The 19,520-nt window shown below is 40.6% G+C and overlaps 3 protein-coding genes and 1 pseudogene across 3 annotated transcripts; 3 read left to right on the forward strand and 1 right to left on the reverse strand.

Moving 5' to 3' along the window:
• Window positions 1-2,092, forward strand: LOC131219091 (uncharacterized). Its single transcript, XM_058214092.1, has 3 exons — window positions 1-1,350; window positions 1,443-1,505; window positions 1,625-2,092. The coding sequence occupies exons 1-3, from the start codon at window positions 1-3 to the stop codon at window positions 2,090-2,092; spliced, it is 1,881 nt and encodes a 626-aa protein (XP_058070075.1).
• Window positions 2,093-10,644: 8,552 nt separating this feature from the next.
• LOC131219094 (serine/threonine-protein kinase Aurora-1-like) lies at window positions 10,645-12,858 on the forward strand (annotated as a pseudogene).
• A 2,282-nt stretch (window positions 12,859-15,140) lies between these two features.
• Window positions 15,141-15,773, forward strand: LOC131219096 (uncharacterized). The gene has a single exon (XM_058214097.1). The coding sequence runs from the start codon at window positions 15,141-15,143 to the stop codon at window positions 15,771-15,773; it is 633 nt and encodes a 210-aa protein (XP_058070080.1).
• A 167-nt stretch (window positions 15,774-15,940) lies between these two features.
• On the reverse strand, window positions 15,941-17,151 carry LOC131218597 (malate dehydrogenase, glyoxysomal-like). The gene has a single exon (XM_058213233.1). The coding sequence runs from the start codon at window positions 17,087-17,089 to the stop codon at window positions 16,037-16,039; it is 1,053 nt and encodes a 350-aa protein (XP_058069216.1). The 5' UTR covers window positions 17,090-17,151; the 3' UTR covers window positions 15,941-16,036.
• Between the last annotated feature and the right edge of the window lie 2,369 nt (window positions 17,152-19,520).

The raw sequence follows: 19,520 nt of genomic DNA on the forward strand, positions 1-19,520 counted from the left end.
ATGGGGGGAGCTCCTTCCTTCTCATCATCCATGGCTGAATTCATCGACACCATCCATGACGCTTGCTTCATTGATGCAGGATATTCTGGTTCCATCTTCACTTGGTGTAACAACAGGTCGGGGAGGGGGCGACAATGGGCCAGGCTTGACAGAATGCTTGTTAATGCAAGCTGGCTGAGATTGTTTCCTAAGTTCGGAGTGGATCACATAACAAGGGCCTACTCGGATCACTCCCCAATCACCATGACCTTCAATGATGAATTAGCCAATTTTCCTCGGCCTTTCCAATTTCAAAGAATGTTGACCACCCATCAAGTCTTCATAAGGGTTGTTAGAGAAGCCTGGGAAATAGAGATGGTAGCTGCCCCAATGTTCAAAGTCTTCATTAAGATGAAGCTTCTAAAGAGGAAACTAAAAGACTGGAATAGAGCTATTTTTGGAGATGTGCACAGTAATGTTCAGAAGGCAGAGGACGAGCTAGCTAGAGCTGAAAACTCCCTCCTCTCCTCCAACTCAGAAACTGATTTAGTGCGCCTGAAATCAGCCCAGGAGAGTCTCAAGCTAGCACAACTTCAGGAAGAATTATTTTGGAAGCAGAAGTCAAGGATAAGTTGGCTTCATGAAGGTGATAGGAATACCAAGTTTTTCTATGATTCAGTGAGGGTCAAATGCAGAAAGCTGGTGATTGATAGGATCAAAACCCCCTCGGGAGAGATCTTAGATAATCGAGTCAACATTGGAAGGGAGGCAGAGGCCTATTTCAAGGATCTGTTTTCAGCTCAAAGCAGGACGGATAATGAGGCCCTGTTATCATCCATCCCAGCTATAGTCACTGAGCACATGAATACGGACCTAATGACACCTTTAATAATTGACGAAGTGAAAGCCGCGGCATTATCCATTCCGATTGATAGCGCTCCAGGACCCGACGATTTTGGAGGAACTTTTTTCTCATCCTGTTGGGATATCATTGGTAGTGTTATCTATGAGGCAGCGAAGGATTTCTTCTCAGGTGTACCCTTGCCCAGAGCCTTTCAATGCACCCACATTTGCTTAATTCCTAAGAAGCCTAATTCAGAAACTATTGCTGACTTCCGTCCCATTAGTCTAAGCAATGGCATTATGAAGAACTTTTCAAAGATTACTGCTACTAGATTGGCTTCCATCCTGTCGTCAATCATATCTGAAGAACAGGGGGCATTTGTGAAGGGGAGATACATTGCGAAGAAGATCTCGATTGTGAGGGAAGTGGCCAACGATTTGGACCGCAAAGTATTTGGAGGGAACATGATCCTCAAGCTAGACATGGAGAATGCTTATGATCGGGTTGATTGGGAGTTCCTCGCCCAGGTGCTTAGCAGATTCGGATTTGATTACCGTTGGATTCTTCAAGTTTAGCAGTGTTGGATGGGTAACTGGTTCTCGATTCTTATTAATGGCAGGCACTTTGGTTTCTTCCCTTCATCCAGAGGTTTAAGACAAGGGGACCCACTCTCCCCCTCCTTGTTTATTCTGACAGCGGAAGTGCTTAGTCGGGGAATTCGCAACCTATTCCTATCTGGAGCTTGCCAGCCGTTCAAACTTCATCAACAAAGCCCTATGCTAACGCATTTATTTTTTGCAGATGACGATTCTCTTCTTGAATGCCAGGTTGACAACAGTGTGCTCCATGCTTAAATTCATAGGCGAATATGAAGATCTGTCCAACCAAAAGGTGAATGCTTCCAAATCTGCATTCATCCTTTCCAGGAAGGCTTTGCCACCCAAAGCCCATCGAATTGTGCGTATGACAGGGTACATGCAAGCCTACCTCCCTTGCACTTACCTGGGTATTCCTCTAACCAAAGGGAAAATCCAGGCGCCTCTCATGATGCCGCTTATCCACAAAATTCTAAGCAAGATGGAAGGGTGGAAAGTTAAAATCCTCAACCCAGCTGACAGACTGACTCTCATCAAACATGTTCTATCAAGCATCCCAATCCATGTCCTGTCGACAGTTAATATTCCCAAAGCAACATGCAGGATGCTTGAATCTGGCCTGGTTAATTTTTTCCGGGGACTACGGAGGGAAAAAAGAAGAAGCACTGGCTGAAGTGGTTGAATATCTATTTCCCTATGTCGAAGGGTGGTCTTGGTATCAGAAGATTGACAGATATGATGACAGCCTGCAGGATTAAAATGGGAAGAAACCTCCATGAAGGCAAATCCCTATAGGCGAGATTTATGTACACCAAGTACATTAACAAATACATTCACTCCAGGGGCTCCAACTCAGCTGTAAACTCCACTATCTGGAGGGACATATCCAAAGCCCTCCCGTTTGCTACTCCTCATTCCAAATGGCTTCTAGGTGAAGGAAAAGTCAATTTCTAGACTTAAAACTGGTCAGGGGAAGGTTTTCTTGCTTCGCTTGTGTCAGGACCCATTCCGACTCATCTAAGGGATGCAACTGTCAGAGATTTTTTTGGTGCTCCAGGTACATTCCCTTGGCAAGATTTACAAGACGTTCTCCCATTGTCCATTGTCCAACAATTGAAGGACTGCTCGGTCCCGTTTTCTAGCAGGGGGGACACGTTGGCATGGGATCTGACATCATCTGGGATTTTCTCGCAAAAGCCGGCTTGGAATGGTATCCGGAATCATCGGCCAAAGGTGAACTGGGCGCGGTGGGCCTGGAATGACGCTCTCCCGCCAAAAATTGGTATATTCCTCTAGAAAATAATGCACAACGCCGTTCCAATGGATGCTGCTGTCATAAAATCTGGCGTGTCTATGGCGTCTCGGTGTGAATGCTGTGGTGGGGAGGATGGCCCTGTTCCAGATCTCTACCCTCCTCGTGGCACTGATCAGGGCCATCTCCGTCAGCCCACCCACGACTCTGTGCAACAGCGATCAGCCCCATCCAGCCCTTCGGAAGAGGAACACTCAGACAGATCGACACGGGCCCAAAATCTCCAGTCCCGATCTACCCATGACCACTCTCAGGTCAAGGGCCCTGTTGTGGACTCCAATGACTCTCTTCTTCACGGACCGCTCTCTCTTCCCATTGCTAATGATTCTCATCCTCCCCACCATGGTCAGAGAGAGGCTTTCTCCAATCGTAATCCACCTAGGAATAATAACAGTATCTCCATCCCCCGGGCTCACGGTGTGGAGAACTTAAACCAACTCCTCTGTTTTCGGTCAGTAGCAAGAACAGTTTGGATGCATTTCCATAGAATATTTGATGTTCCTCACATTCCTAATCAGTCCATTCAGCAGAAAATTGAATTATGGTCCTCAAAAGCATCACATTCCTCTCGCATCAAGCGATTGCTTAGCATGGCTCCTGCGTTAATCTCTTGGGAATTATGGCTGAGCCGCAACGAATCGCGCTTTGAAGGGGTAAAGATGTCGGCCCTCAAGGTAATTGCTCGGGTCTCTCAATGGATGCAGGATATTGGTAACCCCTTGCCTCACAATGATCATCAATCTCTTAGGGAGTCGGCAACCATTCATGCTCTCCATCTGGACAGTGGCAGAGTGACACCCGCTCTTTTCCCTACGATTGTTAAATGGTCAAGACCTCCCCTTGGCTAGGTAAAGCTGAACGTTGATGGTTCTTCCCGCAGGAACCCAGGTGAGAGTGGCGGAGGAGGTGTTACCAGGGACTCCCACGGTTGGGTAATTTTTGCCTTTCACAGGAATTATGGCCTTGCTTCCAATACGATCACTGAGGCCCAGGCTTTGTTGGATGGAATTACTCTTTGTAGCAAATTGGGGCTCTCTAATATTGTCGTTGAATCCGACTCCAATCTGGTGGTGGAGGTCGCTACGGACCCTTCAGCCCACTGCCCTTGGAACATCTGGTATAGGTTGGGAGCCATTCATTACTTCAGCCCCAAGCTCAACCTTTGTTTTAGGCATATCTACCGAGAGGGTAATTCAGTGGCAGACGCACGTGCCAGGATGGCTAGTGATGGATGTGCCAATTCTTTCTTTCGGTCCCGCTCGGACCTACCTAGGACCATTAGAGGTCTCTTGGTTCTCGATAAAGCAGGGCTGGGCTATTTGAGAGCCTGATTTTGGTGCTGGCTCTCTTCCTTTCTGATTGGCTGGTGGGGTCGATCTTCCTTTTGCTGCCTGGCCCTCCGTGTGTTGGCCATAGTTCGTTGTCTATAATCATGTAGGTGTGCCCATATATGATAGGTGGGGCTCCTTATCTTTTTGTGGGACCGTACCCGAAGAGCTGTTCTATCTATATCTTGCTTCTTTTAATAAAATTAGGTGGCGAGCTTCCACTTTTTTTTTTTTTTTTTAAAAGGCCCTGTTTATTAAATCTGAAGTCTAAAGACCAAATCTGAAATTTGAATCTCAAATCTAAAGTCAAAAAACTTGTTTGATAATTACGGCTGACGTCTGAAAATTAAGTACTGAATTTGAAACAACTTATTTGTTAACAAACATCTTAAATGTCTAAAATATGTTAATTTGACACATTTGTCCCTATCTCCTGTTTGGAAATATTTTACATTATAAAGAAATTATTTTTTATTAAATGAAAATAAAATCATTATATTTAATTCAAATAAACTAAAATACTTAATAGAAAACTAAAATACCATTATTCATATATATAATGCCCTCAATTCCTCTTAGTAGGAAGATTGTCCCCTGCAGACACCCCCGCCACCACTCTCGCCTGGATTCTCTTCTTTTGACACCCTTCACCTAGGCCCTGGTTCAGCCATGTCTAATGCCCGGCCTCAGCTAGTAATTTGGAAAAGACCTCTCCCGAGGTGGGTTAAATTGAATGTTAACGGCTCATCTCGAGGAAATCCGAGGCGGGGGGTGGGGGGTTTGCAGGGACTCTTAGGGCTGGTTCATTTTTACGTTTCATCGGTATTATGGTAATGCCACGAACACGATTGCGGAGGCTCAAGCAACACTTGATGGCATCATCCTTTGTAGTAAATTGGGCTTCTCCAACATTGAAGTTGAATCCAATTCGCAGACCGTAGTGGACGCCACTGTCGTCCCTTCTAGGCATTACCCTTGGAATATCTAGTATAAGATGGAGGCTATCCACCAGTTCAGTCGTGCACTTAACATCACCTTTAACCACATATTTCGCGCGGGTAACGCTGTCACAAATGCGCTAGCGAGAGCGGCTAGTGAAGGCTGCTCTAACTCATTTTTTCTTTTTTCGTCGGACCTACCTAGGCGCATCAGAGGCTCTCTAGTCCTTGACAAGGCAGGTTTGGGGAATCTCAGAGTTTGAGGTTGTCCTTTTTTTTGTGGTCCTTGGCGGTTGCTTGCCCCTTAGGCGCGTCTTGTCTCTGTTAGTTGTTTGTCCAGTGTGTAGTCTGGTATATGATAGATGGGCTCCATGGCTTTTTATTGGAGCCTGCCCGATCGCCTATAAAGCTCCTTTTCTTGAATTTCGATAAATGCAGTTCTTGCTTAAAAAAGAAAAAAGAAAAAAAAAAAGGGTTGAGTACTAGTAGCCACAAAACCTTCAAATAAGGCTCACCTTGATGTTTATATGTTATTTAAACCGTTTATAACGTCATTCCCAATTGGATGAAGTGAAAACACCTAAAATATAGCTTGATACAACACTTTTATGGCTATAAAAATGCTTCAACGGTGCTCACTGAATGCCCACTGTTCCCTCTTATATGGCACACTTGAGTATTTTATAAACTTCAATTTTAGTCACATGTCCTTAAATGACCTCGCAAAATGGATGGACGGGGTGGATTTCTCAAAAACATCGTGGTGGACCACACCCAACATCATCGTGCAGGAAGTTCCTGTGAAAGGCTTTTGCAGAAAATCAAAGTTACACAGGCCCCACAGTGATGTATTTATTATATCTACACATTCATCTATTTTTAGAGATCATTTTAGAGCATTATCCAAAAAATGAATCATATCTAAAGATTAGATGGACCACACCACAAATAGCGGAAGAGATAATGATCTTCACCGTTAAAAAATTCTTAGGGCCCACCATAACGTTTATTTTCCATCCAAGATGCTCATAAGGTAACAAATACTTCTATGAAGAGGAAAAAAAAGATTCATATTGATCCAAAACTTCTATGACCCCAAAATGGGTTTCGATGGTAGACGTTCAATCCCTCGCTGCTTTTTGCAGTGTGGTCCACTTGATAGTTTGATATGTCTTATTTTTCGTCTCAAGCCTTACTACGAGCTCGCCAAATGGATGGATGGTTTGGATATAACACATGCCTCATGATGGGACCCAAAGAACTTGCTGATGTCAATACAGCACCTATATAGATGGTGTGAGGTACATCAGCCAATCTGAATCCTACTTGGATGCGGATTAGCTACTGACAGGTTGAATAGTGAGTTTTGCTACCAAAGTGACGTCACCAAGTTCTATGGGCCCACTATGATGTATGTGGGCCCCACTATGATGATGTATGTGCTTTATCTACACTGTCCATCTATTTGGAGATTTAATTTTAGAGCATGAGTTAAAGACCGAGGCAGATTTAAATATGTAGTTGACGCCATCACAAAAAACAGTGGGGAGATTGATGCCTACCGTTGAAACCTTCCTAAGGATCACCGTCATTTTTATTTGAAATCCAACCTGTTCACAAGTTAACATAGACATGAAAAAAGAAAAAAAGAAAAAAAACGAGTATCGACTTGATCAAAAACTTTCATTGCCCATTTAAGTTTTTAATGGTGGGTGTCACTCTCCCCACTGTTTTTTGTGGTGAGGTCCACTTGAGCTTTGGATTTGACTCATTCTTTGGATCTTTACCTAAAATTATATTTCCAAATGGATGGACAACGTGGATACAAAACATACATCATGATGGAGCCCACATAACTTGGTGACATCACTTGAGTCTCGCTACTCAACCTGTTAGTATCCCAGACGCGGATTTCCTGCGAAAGACTTTCATAGGAAGCTCCTGCGCTGGGAACCTAGGTGGGGCCCACTGTGATGTTTGTGAGAAATCCTACCTATCCATCTAATTTTTGAGTTCAATTCAGGACATGAAGCCAAAAACGAACCGTTTCCAGAGCTCAAGTGGGCCGAAAACATGATAATTGAACGTCCACAGTTGAAATATTCATGGGCCACAAAAGTTTTGAATCTTGCTAATATTTGTGATTTCAGTTCATCCCAGTAAGAATGAAGTTATTAACGGTATGGATGGCTTGTAAACATCACTGTCGAACCCAGGTAGATTTTAACGGTAGGAATTTCCCTAACCACATTTTCCTTTAGTATGGCCCACTTGAGCTTTGGATACGGTTCATTTTTTGCATCTTGTTCTGAAATGAACTCAAAAAACGGATGGAAGGGGAGGATTTCTCACAAACATCACATTGGGCCCCACATGGGCTCCTAGCACAGGAACTTCTTACGAAAGCCTTTTGTAGGAAATCCACGTCCTAGTATCCCATCCATGTTCGCTGAAACAGATTGACTACTCCCCTCCCACCAGCCAATGGCTGATGGTCGGTGCTATTGGGCCCCACCATGATGTATGTGTTTCATCTATGCCATCCATCTATGTTTCTAAATCATTTTATGGTATGAGACAAAAAATGAGGTATATCCCAATCTCAAGTGGACCACATTACAGGAAAATAGTGTTGAATGAATGTCAACCATTAAAAACTTTGGGGGCCATAAAAGTTTTTTATCAAGATGATCTTTGTTTTTTTCATTCATCTGGGTTTATATGACCTAATCAACAGATTGGACGTCAAATAAACAGTACATTGGGCCTTAGGAGAATTTTAATGGTGGAAATCCAATCACTTTTGTTTTCCCATGGTGTGGTCCACCTGACATTTATATTCTTCTCATTTTTGGTATCAAGCCCTAAAATGATCTTTAAAAATGGATGAATGGAATGGATGAAACACATACATCATGGTGGGCTCAGAGAAGTGCCCCATGTTAAAAGTTGGGATGTGTACAATCGCAAGGGAGAAAATGTCTCTCGCAAAGGATAATTTTGGATTAAAAAAATAATAATCACAGAGCCCATTCTTCATTCCCCGTTAAGCTAGAGTCCCATCACGGAAAAATTTTAACATAAAGGACTCCCATCACGGGGAAATTTCAACATTAAATCATGGAGTGCTTTCCTTCTCATGAGTTAATTAACAAACACCACTAAACATGGAATATTTTCCAAATTCCATGTTAATTTTAAAAATTCAGCGTTAACAAATAGGCCCTAAGTCATTTGGTTTTTCCTTCATATAAGAGGATTTTCCACGTAAGAAATTTTTGTCTCTTGCACTTTAGATGTTTGATGATTTATTTGCTTGTGTGGGAAGTGATTATCATCCCTATAATAATTTATATTATTAATCTCATGATTGATTTGCACATGGTAGGGAAATGTGTGTGGTTTTCCAACAAGTGATATCAGAGCTTTGGTTGTAATTATTTCGTATGTGAACTAAGAAGGCAAGCACAAGTCGAATGGTTAGTATGAATGAAAACTTTATTATATTACAAGAACTTGTATACACTTGTTGGAGGTGTTAGGATAAAAGTGAAAGATATAACCAATAATGAGTGGGAGAAATTGGACTGGAAAGATATTAGGTTTATTTAACAATGGTTGGATGATAGTGTTTTTCATCATGTGTTTATAGAAATTTCGGCACAATCGTCGTGAAAGAAACTAGAAGGGTAGTATAAAAGAAAAACTGCCAACAACAAGGATTTCTTAATTAGAAAGCTTGTAAATGTAAAGTATAAATAAGGAAGATCAATTGTGGAGCATTTGAATGAAATTCAAAGTATCATGAATTAGCTATCTTTTATAAAGATGATGTTAGATGTTATGATAATCATAAGTGCAGGACTACGAAAATAATAAAAAATTGGTGAGACAGAGGTCGATCCACATGGATTTGGTGAGAACACACTAAGCACTAAACGGGTTGGTCTGGATTTTAATCTAGCGAGAAATAAAGATATTCATAATAAATAAAAGCACTAAGGATTCATGAATTCCTACTTAACAAATTTTGAAATTCAATTCATCTCCTCAAGTTGATAACTCAATTAGAATCGGATTTTAATCCGTTCTAATCAGAAGATAATTTAGTAAAACCAATTAACAACCATCCAACAAGATAAAAATAGAGATAGATTTATCTCTCATGAAGGTTTAAGCAACTAATCATAGGGAATCAAAAGCATTTATTATTCACAGAGTTAACAATATATCAATCAATTTTACATATTAATTCATTCTCCAATGTAGGAATTTAATCAGAAACAATCACAATTCAACTTCAAAATCTAGTAACTGGAAATAAATATTAAAATCTATTAAGACGTTCATCCCTTAGCCTTAGCCTTAGCTAAGAAATTAGCCTAGCATGGCTAATATTTTAAATAAAACAAAAGAGAAAATAAACCAGGAAAGAATGATTAAGAAGGCAGAACACATCGGAAGAGCTTCCCCTTCACTTGGACTCTCCTTTAGACCCTTACTCATGTTTAAAACAACTTAAAAAAGCCTCCTTAAAAAGGAAAATTCTGAACCGCCACAAAGATTTATGCACTTTCGCAAGTTACGTAGGTCATCGATCGATCGATTGAGTGCATCAATCAAGGCTTTCGAAAAATATCCAACAAACTTTTAGAATTCAGACTCTTGTCTAACACGTCCCAAATCCAGTTTTTGACTCCCATTCATCGTAAACCGAATTCAGTGCTAGCAGCCTCCATTGTAACCTAATTTTGGCTAACTTATGCCAAGATTTGAAAGTGAAATCCCACAAGGAGGATTTAGGGGAAACTTATGAATCTAAGTATAATTCAAGGACTCCATGAACAACATACATATTTATTTATCAATAGCTCAAGGTACATTGTTGATATAGAATATCTCAAAACATAAATAATAAGCGTGCTCCAACATTGCCAATAACTACCTATTATAGTAACATGCATGTTAAACCACGTGTTAAGTTTTTTATGAAGCTTAGTAGAGTGCGTGTCTATGTGTGTAATGTGTGTGACAGATATATTGCATCAATATATCAATATCAGAGTAAGCAGAAATGATGGATGTAAATCATACAACTAGCCCTACCAAGTCTATACAATATATGCTATAAAATAATGTGAGTGAGGCATATTATCATAATAGCCATGATACAAGATACAAGAGTGCATACTGAATGATCAAGACATGGTATGTTCATGCACCGGTAGGGATTTCATACCTAGGGTTATAACACATGTTAGTCCCATACCTAACATGTGAAGTAATTCCAAGATGATAAAATCCTGATCCCAAATAGTCTCATACCTATTAGGGATTATGGTCCATGTTATATGTCACTTAGATTGTATTTACACGTCCACAATCTCGAGTACATGAATGTCAAATATGATGCAATGCCTAAATGCCGTATGCGATGCATTGTGTCAATCCTAATGTATACTCCATATCTCAATACAATTCTCATTTGGATATCACCATGGTCTCGTAAACATCTGACACCGGCTGCCGCCCAATCGTGTGTATAACCAAGTGAGTAGAGGAGACCTCACTAACTGACTCATTAGTGGTATGCCAAAACCCACTTGGCCCATCAATTGTAAACCCATTTAAGAGCAGGTTAGACTCAACCTAACATAGTTTTGAGTGTTTCTTTTTACCTGATTTGGGTTTTTTCCCCTCCTACAGTCGTCGTCCAAGGTTTCAACAGTGGAGAAGAGGAGGTGGACTCTCAATGATTTTGACATTGGAAAGCCTCTTGGAAGAGGTAAGTTTGGTCATGTTTACCTGGTAAGAGAGGAGAAGGTTTGATGTTCACCATTGGTTTCTTGCTGTTTCCGAGGGATTTTTTCTTTGAAATTCTTCTTTCTCATTGTATTTTCTCTTTAGATCTGATGATTCATTGAGGAATGACACCTATATGTTGTAAATTTCGAGTTAAGTCGGTTTCTAATGACCTGATGATATGGTTTTGCTTATATGTCATTACCTGCTATTTTAGAATCTTTTTAGATCGTTTTCAAAAGGGGTTCTCATGGTTTTTATTTATTTATTTATTTATTTATTATTATTTTTTTTTTTAAGGCATTACAAGATAGTGAAATTAATAACTGAGTTTGAAATCATAGCCATGAATAAATGATACAGGGTTTATGCCATAACGAAAGGTCATTGCCATGTATAAAATTAGATTCAGAATCTAAACCTGTGAAGTTCTCATACCCCATTGGATTATGAAACATACAATCATATAAATGTTCTTTTTTTTATTCTTTTTCTTGTGAGTGTTATCACATCCTGCAAACAAGATTTGGATACAGGGTTTACTTTATCAATGTTAGTTTGTTTGTATTATTGATGTTTTGTTATACCTATTGAAGAAAGTGAGATTATTTTCCTACAAAATTTCGGGTAGACTAAGTACGAGTTTTTTTCCCCCTGAAACAGAGCAATCATATTGTGGCACTCAAGGTTCTCTTTAAGAGCCAGCTGAAGCAGTCTCAGGTCGAGCATCAGCTACGCAGGGAAGTCGAAATACAGAGTCACCTTCGCCATCCAAACATATTACGTCTTTATGGGTACTTCTACGATCAGGTGGAGATATTTCTTCCATCACCTCTTCATATATATATTTCCAGCAGTCGAGTCACAGCGCTAGGAGAAAATTGTAGTTTATTGATACAAATGTCCTTTTGTTTGTCTTTATTGCAGACTCAAGTTTATTTGATATTAGAATAAACGGCGAATGGTGAACTATACAAGGAACTGTAGAAATGCAAATATTTCAGTGAAAAACGTGTTGCTACTGTGAGTATTCTTCTCTTTATGAGTTAAACGGGCGTTGATATTCTCTCTTTTCTCGCCTTCATATTTTATGAAGGGAACTAATCAGTTGTCTATATGTACGGTATTCCTGCAATACTACAGACTTACACTGGTCTGCATCTGGGTTTTTTTTGTTTTTAATCAAAACTATTTGAGCACTAATCACCTAATACCACAAAAAATATCTTGAGCAGTTTGATAAAAATGTTTGAGCATTATTATGCCTTCCGAACATTTGATTCCACGTTTTCCCTTGAAATTGTTGATATAATCAAGGGGGAAATGCTGATATGACATTTCCTGGTTTTCCCCATTTGTACCCAAATACCAAATAATATAGGTTTATGTTATATGCAACAGTACATTGATTCGTTGGCACGGGCATTAATATATTGCCATGGGAAACATGTCGTCCATAGAGACATCAAACCAGAGAATCTTCTAATCGGAGTACAGGTAACTTACTTAGGCTGTTGCATCCTCTCTTTCATTAATTAAATGAAATTCAAGTTATAATTTAGTTGCATTTTCTCGATAGGGTGAACTGAAAATTGCAGATTTTGGGTGGTCTGTGCACACATTCAACCGCAGGCGGACGATGTGTGGTACTCTAGATTATCTTCCACTCGAGATGGGTAAATTCAAAGCCGTCCCTGTCTGTAGGTCCTTAAAATTGAATATAATTCCGATGGATTGATTATCCATTTAGACCTGAACTCTGTTATATGTGGCCTTTGTTACAGTGGAAAGTGTAGAGCATGACTCTGGAGTAGACATTTGGAGCTTGGGAGTCTTGTGCTATGAATTTCTGTATGGGGTGCCACCATTCGAAGCAAAGGAACACTCAGATGCATATAGGTGCTTTTTGGATTTCTGTTTTTTCCTTAGTTTGGTTGGATTCTTTGAATTAAATGAAATGGATCCGGAGAAAAAAATTGTGAAAAGTAATGATGCGTGGTTTTCAGTAAATGAACCGGATTGCTTTAAGCTGTTGCATTTGGATGCGTTACTGTACTGAATAGTGATAACCAGTTAAAAATAAAGTGGACAGACTAAACTGTAAATATTTTAGAAATATATGAAAAATATATTCCTAGAAAATACATGAAAATTGTGTGGATTGATGAAAAAACTCCGGTTAATAAGTTTTCCTTTCTTTCCTCCTTTGCCATTTATTTATTTTTGGTAAACTCTGATAAAAAAAAAAATTTGGAATACGAATCGCTAACATTTACATATCCAGTTTTTCATTGTTTCTCAATGATTGTCAGAAGATTGATAATCTGACATGCTCCCTTATAAACTACCAGGGTCATAAAGGTCGATCTGTAGTTTCACCCAAAACCAGTTGTTTCTTCCTCCGCGAAGGACCTCATTAGTCAGGTGAGTATTCACATCTATATTTTTCTGGCATACACTATTGAGTGAATACTGTAAGATGAGAGACTAATTTTTCTTTTGAGCAGATGTTGGTCAAAGATTCCTCTGTCTTTTATCTTCATTAATACATCTTCCATATTCTGCATGCAACATCAATCCAGTATGTGAATCTCAGGTTTTGTTTCGCATGCATTGACAAGTAGGCCACCATAACAAACCTCTGCACACTTTACAAGTGAAAATTTCAATTGATCACATGCATTCTGGTAAGTGTTATATTTGTCCTTAAGGACTCTATTTCCATGTAAATTTCACAGGTGGGGGCCACCATGTAGCTTCCCTTGCACAAATTCAGGCCATCTGCTCATCAAATGTTCCATACATATATGTTTAACGCTAACTGTCCATTTTGTTCATGTATGATTGACTAACCTGATTTTCATCCAACTTGTTTCTTAGATAATTTATATGCCTTAACATGCATGATGCATGCATGCATGCCAATTAGCTTGGCCTAGTCAAATTTTGTCTCCCGGTCCACTGGGACTGTTCGAACTTCAAATACCCTAAAAGGATGTATATTTAATACTCAATTCTACAGTTAATCCAATAGCTACACTGTCAATCCACTATTGACACAACATGGAGCACACGATTGAACCCGGAATTGAGAAGAATGGAATAGGAATAGGAACACGCATGTTAGATCTGTGATTCAGTCTCTATTGGAAACTCCAATGTAATTGCAAAAAAGAATGATGAAAAAGCAGATTAAGTCATTAGTAATTTGTTTCAGATTCCTAATTTGTGGTGGGTAACATTGTCTGATGTCTATAGTTTCCTTTGATTAAAGATCATCCATGAGTTTGCTTTCACCTCTTTTTTTATATTGGGTTTTCTGTAGAATCATCACCTGCAGCTGTGCAGCATTAATTTCTGTTTGGTCTATTTCAAAATGTTGTTACGTATCATTCATGTAGCTGACCTTCTTCTTCTTCTTCTTCTTCTTCTTTCTGTAGACATGTCACCTCCATAGTTACAAGATGGTGGACAGAAGTTCCATGAAGCTTTTCAACTGGGTGGACAGAAGTTCCATGAAGCTTTTCAACTGAAGCAAGGGTGTTATTCATATATTCCCGCAGATAAGATTTAAGAAATGATGAAGTTGAATAGTTTAGATGTAAACTCTTCAATTCACTTATAGTGGTTGGGCCTAAGTGTGTCTATGTTGCTATCTTCTTTTTCTGATTTTTTATCATGCTCTTCTAAGTAAGCCTGGCACAATCTTCTCTTATTGCTTCCTTTCTCCTATTACTTCAGTTTTGATGTATGGGTCTCTTTTGCATGGAAGCAGTTTGTATTTAAATCTATATGCTACTATTAGATTTTGTAAGATGGTGAAAATGCCCCACACTCCCATGTTGCAATTTTGTAGGGTCTATATGCAGTTACTAAAACCAGAAGTTTGCTGCATTGTCTCGATGTAGTGTATGGAATTATCAAATCCTGCAGGAACAAGTGCAAATTTGGGACGTGTCATCTTTCCATCTGGTTAGAAGCAAAGTTAGATTTTTTTGCCTAAAAAATTAGGCCATTTCACTCCTTGGTGATAAAGGACAATTAACCATGAGGGCTGGTTCTGATCGTTTATCAAGAGTGGGTCTTTCGTGCATCTGCTTCTTCGTAGTCATGGGTGAGAGTTTTTTTTTTTTCAACCAGTTCCTTCTTCAATATTCTCTAGTAGTATATATATATATATATATATATATATATATATATATATATATATATATATGAAAGAAGCACTAGAAAATGTGAGAACGGTTTCGATTTAGATATGGAGAAAAGAAGATTTTGTAAGATTAAGGCGAGGAAGGAGAATCGCCCCATGTCTGCTAACCACTCCATTGCGAGGATAAAATGGTGGGCTATACGTATTTTCGAGAATCATCAGGCTGCCTCCAGCATCTGGGAGTGGCTGGTTTCAGTAACCGGTCCCACCCCAAGCAGTTTTCTCCCATGCAGACGGTTTACTGGGCTAAGCCGCCTACTGGTTGGGTGAAAGTAAATGTGGATGGATCAGCGTGCGGGAATCTAAGCTTTTCTGGAGGTGGCAGAATCTGCAGAAGGGATGATGGCAGCTTTGTTTTTGCTTTCTCGTCTGCCTATGGGGTTGGTTCGAACAACCAAGCGGAGCTTCGGGCCATCTATGATGGTATTGTCCTCTGTCTGGATAGAGGATTTTCAAAAATTATAGTTGAAACCGATTCCATGGTTGCAGCGGTGCTACTATCAGGGACTTCAGCCACCCGTTGGAAATGGAAGCCCTGGGTCGCTAGGATCAAGAGTTTCGAACAGACAGCTGAATTTGTCTTCTCGGCAATTCCCAGGGAAGGAAATGGCCCAGTTGACGGTATGGCTAGGGAGGCTAGCGGGATTCAGGCGTCTCTTGTGACTTCTCATTATCAGGACCTCCCTCCCCACATTCGTGGCCTTTTGTTCTTAGATAAGGTCGGGTTAGGTGCTGTTAGAGATACCAACATGAAGATGTAAAGATGTAAAGTTTCGTTTTTCTGTGTTTTTTCTTTTTTGGTGGTCGTCGGAGACGGCCCTTATGATAGGTGGCCCTGCTTTTTGCCCCTGGGCCGCCCGAAGCCTCTTCACTGTAAAGCCCTATTTTGCTGATGGAATACATGGCTATTAAAAAAAAAAAAAAGAAGAAGATTAAGCATAGATGTCTACAAAGCAAAGTATACAAAAGGGCCATATCAGAGGAGGTGAGATTACCTACTCATATCAACTAATATATTGATTGATCACTTCCTGATAAAAGAGATCCCCTTCTGGATGCTTCCCGCTTGCTCTTTCTTCGCCTTCTCCAAGCCCGACCTTTCAAACTCATTCAGTGGCCCTAGAGGGAAGATTTCCTCTGCTCCAGTACGGCCTAGTTGTACTTTCGACGCAAAAAAAGGAAGTTCCGTCACCTGAGAAGCCACGAAGGCATCACCTCGTAAGCCCCTCAAGCATGCATCTGCGAATTTAGCAGCAGCATATGCCATTGACAGTGTTGCAGAGCCCGTCCCAGCTTTTACCTCAACAACTTCAGTTCGCCCATTCTGGATGCGATCCGTCAAGTGAGTAATTTCTTGAGCACTGAAAGAGCACGGTGGCATAACCTGTGATAGAAGGGGTAAGATTGCAACTCCTGCATGACCACCGACAACTGGAACGTCAACTTCCCTAGGATCAATTCCCAAGACCTCCGCCACGAAAGTAATGGCTCTCACAACATCCAACATTGTCACTCCCAAAAGACGCTTTGGATCATAGGTGCCAGCTTTCTTGAGAACCTCGGCGGCAATTGGAATAGTGGAATTCACTGGATTGCTGATCAAGTTCACAATTGCGTTAGGGCAGCACTTAGCAATCCCTTCACAAAGGGTCCGGACAATCCCAGCATTGATGTTGAACAAGTCGTCCCTTGTCATTCCCGGCTTTCTTGGAACACCGGCTGGAATTATAACAAGATCCATCCCGGTAAGTGCACTCTCCAATTGCGGTTGTCCCAAAAACCCACGTACCACAGCACCAGTGTCCATGTGACTGACGTCTGCCGTGACTCCAGGAGCATTGACAACATCATAGAGATGCAGAACCGAAACCAGTGGATTCATCTTCATCAGCAACGCTAGAGGCTGCCCTATGCCTCCAGCAGCGCCCAAGATCACGACTTTGAATCCGGGTGCCCCACCTTTCGCCCGACAAGCTGTGCGCCTCAAGATGGAACTTTCCTCCGTCTGGAGATTTGACGGGTGGAGATGAGCTGAAATTCTTGCAATTCGCTGGTTAATTTCTGCACTGGGCTGCATTTCTTTTCTTTTCTTTTCTTTTCTTTTCTTTTGTTTGGGCTGTAGATGAGCTGAAGGATATTGGCTCATCAGCAATGCCAGTGAAAAAAAAAGAAAGAGAAATCATGATATTGAAGCAAGATATTCAAACAATAAGTGCTACCAAATGAGAAATTGCAAAATCTATTACCAATCAGAAGGCAATAAACGAATCTGCAATTTTGCAGTTTTGCAAGGGGCACCACAACTATTAAATACAATTACCATTGCATTTAATCAATATAAATGAATTGCTTATTTACAATTTAAATGCATTCCAGCAAGGTGAACACCCATGGACTTGATTTAAGAATAGAACAACAAAAAGAAAAGATGCAAGAAGTTTAGCATCCTAAACCAAATGAAACAAACAAAAGCACTGCTGAGAACCAACCCTATAGCACAATGGAAATTGTATGATCTATTTATAGAAGAATGGAAGAAATCATTTCAGATATTGTCCATGTGCATGGAACTACAAAACAGAATACTCCATGTGGGAGAAATCTAACATGGAGCAGCATCCTCTCAGAGGAGGGAGAAATCTTGCCTGGAGGGGAGAATACTCCAGGTCAGGGGATCAAAGGTGTCCACAGGATGAAAGGGAAGAGAAGAAACGCATCAAGCAAGAAAGTGGCTAGGCTGATTGAGGAAGGAGAATGGTTTTGCAGGCTTCGTCATTTGAAGAGAAGGGCCGTAAATTCAAGGTGCATTATGGATGGATAACACCCTTATTTGGAATGCTCGTGGAGTAGGTAATAGGCCTACAATTAGGACCTTGAAGAAACTTATCAGGAAATCCAATCCGCTGCTCATTGCGATCCTAGAGCCGATGGCCAGAGAGGAAAGGAGGATAACCATTGGGCTGAAGCTAGGTTTTCATTCCTCTTGCTCCAACGGCGATGTGGAGGGGTAAATTTTGGGTTTTCTATCATAACAATATTCATGAGTTCGTGGCTTTTAGCTCAAGCCAATTGCTTTCCTTAAACATCTCGTTGCGGAATTGCAGGGTCCCAGTATTGCTCTCCATTGTCTATGCTAGGTGCTCATACATTCTTCGTAGACAGTTGTGAATGGAGCTAAAGAATAGCAGCAGAGGCATGTCTATTCCGTGGGTTGTGGGAGGTGATTTCAATGCAGTCACTGACTCCAGTGAAAGGAGAGGGGCTAGCACGACAGGTAGAGTTAGTATGAATGAATTTGCTGCTGCTGTCCAAAATGTAGGCCTACTGGATGCGGGATTCGAGGGTAATAAATTTACATAGAGCAATAATCTGATTGGGAATGACTGTATATGGGCCAGATTGGACAAAGTCCTCATCAATGAAAGGTGGGTGGCCTCCTTCCCGACCTTCCGCGTCAAGCATTTGGCCCGCGTGAATTCCGATCACGCGCCCCTTTTCCTGTCCGTCCCCGAGCAGAATTAGCCGGCCATCAGGCCCTTCTGTTTTTTGTGCATGTGGATGGTCCATGACTCATTTCAAATGCTGATCAAGAAAGCATAGGAAGGAACATGCTCTCACCTGCCCATGATTAATGTTCAACTTAAATTGAAGAAGGCCAAACAACTTTTAAAAGTCTGAAACAAAGAGGTGTTTGATAATATTTTCCTACAGGTTCAGGAAGCTGAGGAAGAGCTAGTCTAGGTGGAAAAAAGGATGCAAAATACTTGGTTAGAAGAGATTTACCAAGAGAGTTTGACAACCAGGAGAAAGTTGGCCCAGTTAGAACTCATGGAAGAGGTCTTTTGGTAGCAAAAGGCCTGAAATTCTTGGCTGAATGAAGGAGATAGAAACACTAAGCATTTTCGTGCGTCAGCCAGTGAGAGAGCAAGGTGGTCCACGATCACATCAATCAAGGACGAAAGCGAGAACACGATCTCTAACAGGGATCAAATCAAAGTAGCTGCGGTCCACTTCTTTGAACAACTTTTTCAGGCGGACGCTACCTAGCCGCATAGTGATTTCTTGTAAGCTATTCCTAGCATCCTTATGGCCTAAGACAATGAAGATCTCTTACTACAAGAAAGAGGGTTTTTAGCGACGAAACACTTTTTCGTCGCTAAAAGTCACTTTTAGCGATGAAATAAATTTTCGTCGCAAAAAGCTTACTTTTAGCGACGAAATTATAAATTCATAGCTAAAAGTCACCTTTACCAATGAAAGTTTTCATCGTTAAATGTTCTTTTCAGAAAAGTTACTTTTAGCTATGAAAATTTTTGTAGCTAAAAACATGGGTGAGACTTTTAGCGATGAAAATTTTCATCGCTAAAGGCTGCAAACAATTCTTTAGAATAATTCGAAAGGATTACTTTTAGCTACGAAAATTTTCGTAGCTAAACATTGTGGCTGAGACTTTTAGCAACGAAAAGATTCGTCGCTAAAGGCTACAAATAAATTTTCAAAAATTGGAA

This window comes from Magnolia sinica, chromosome 11 (genome assembly GCF_029962835.1).
Source record: "Magnolia sinica isolate HGM2019 chromosome 11, MsV1, whole genome shotgun sequence".
Classification (NCBI taxonomy): domain Eukaryota; kingdom Viridiplantae; phylum Streptophyta; class Magnoliopsida; order Magnoliales; family Magnoliaceae; genus Magnolia; species Magnolia sinica.

Excerpts from the sequence above, each read along its gene's own strand:
- LOC131219096 (XM_058214097.1), top strand. The coding sequence starts at position 15,141 with ATGGTGGGCTATACGTATTTTCGAGAATCATCAGGCTGCCTCCAGCAT.
- LOC131219091 (XM_058214092.1), top strand. The coding sequence starts at position 1 with ATGGGGGGAGCTCCTTCCTTCTCATCATCCATGGCTGAATTCATCGAC. Across the intron at positions 1,351-1,442 it reads ATTGGGAGTTCCTCGCCCAG|GCACTTTGGTTTCTTCCCTT; the intron begins GTGCTTAGCAGA and ends TATTAATGGCAG. Across the intron at positions 1,506-1,624 it reads GACCCACTCTCCCCCTCCTT|ATGACGATTCTCTTCTTGAA; the intron begins GTTTATTCTGAC and ends TATTTTTTGCAG.
- LOC131218597 (XM_058213233.1), bottom strand. The coding sequence starts at position 17,089 with ATGCAGCCCAGTGCAGAAATTAACCAGCGAATTGCAAGAATTTCAGCT.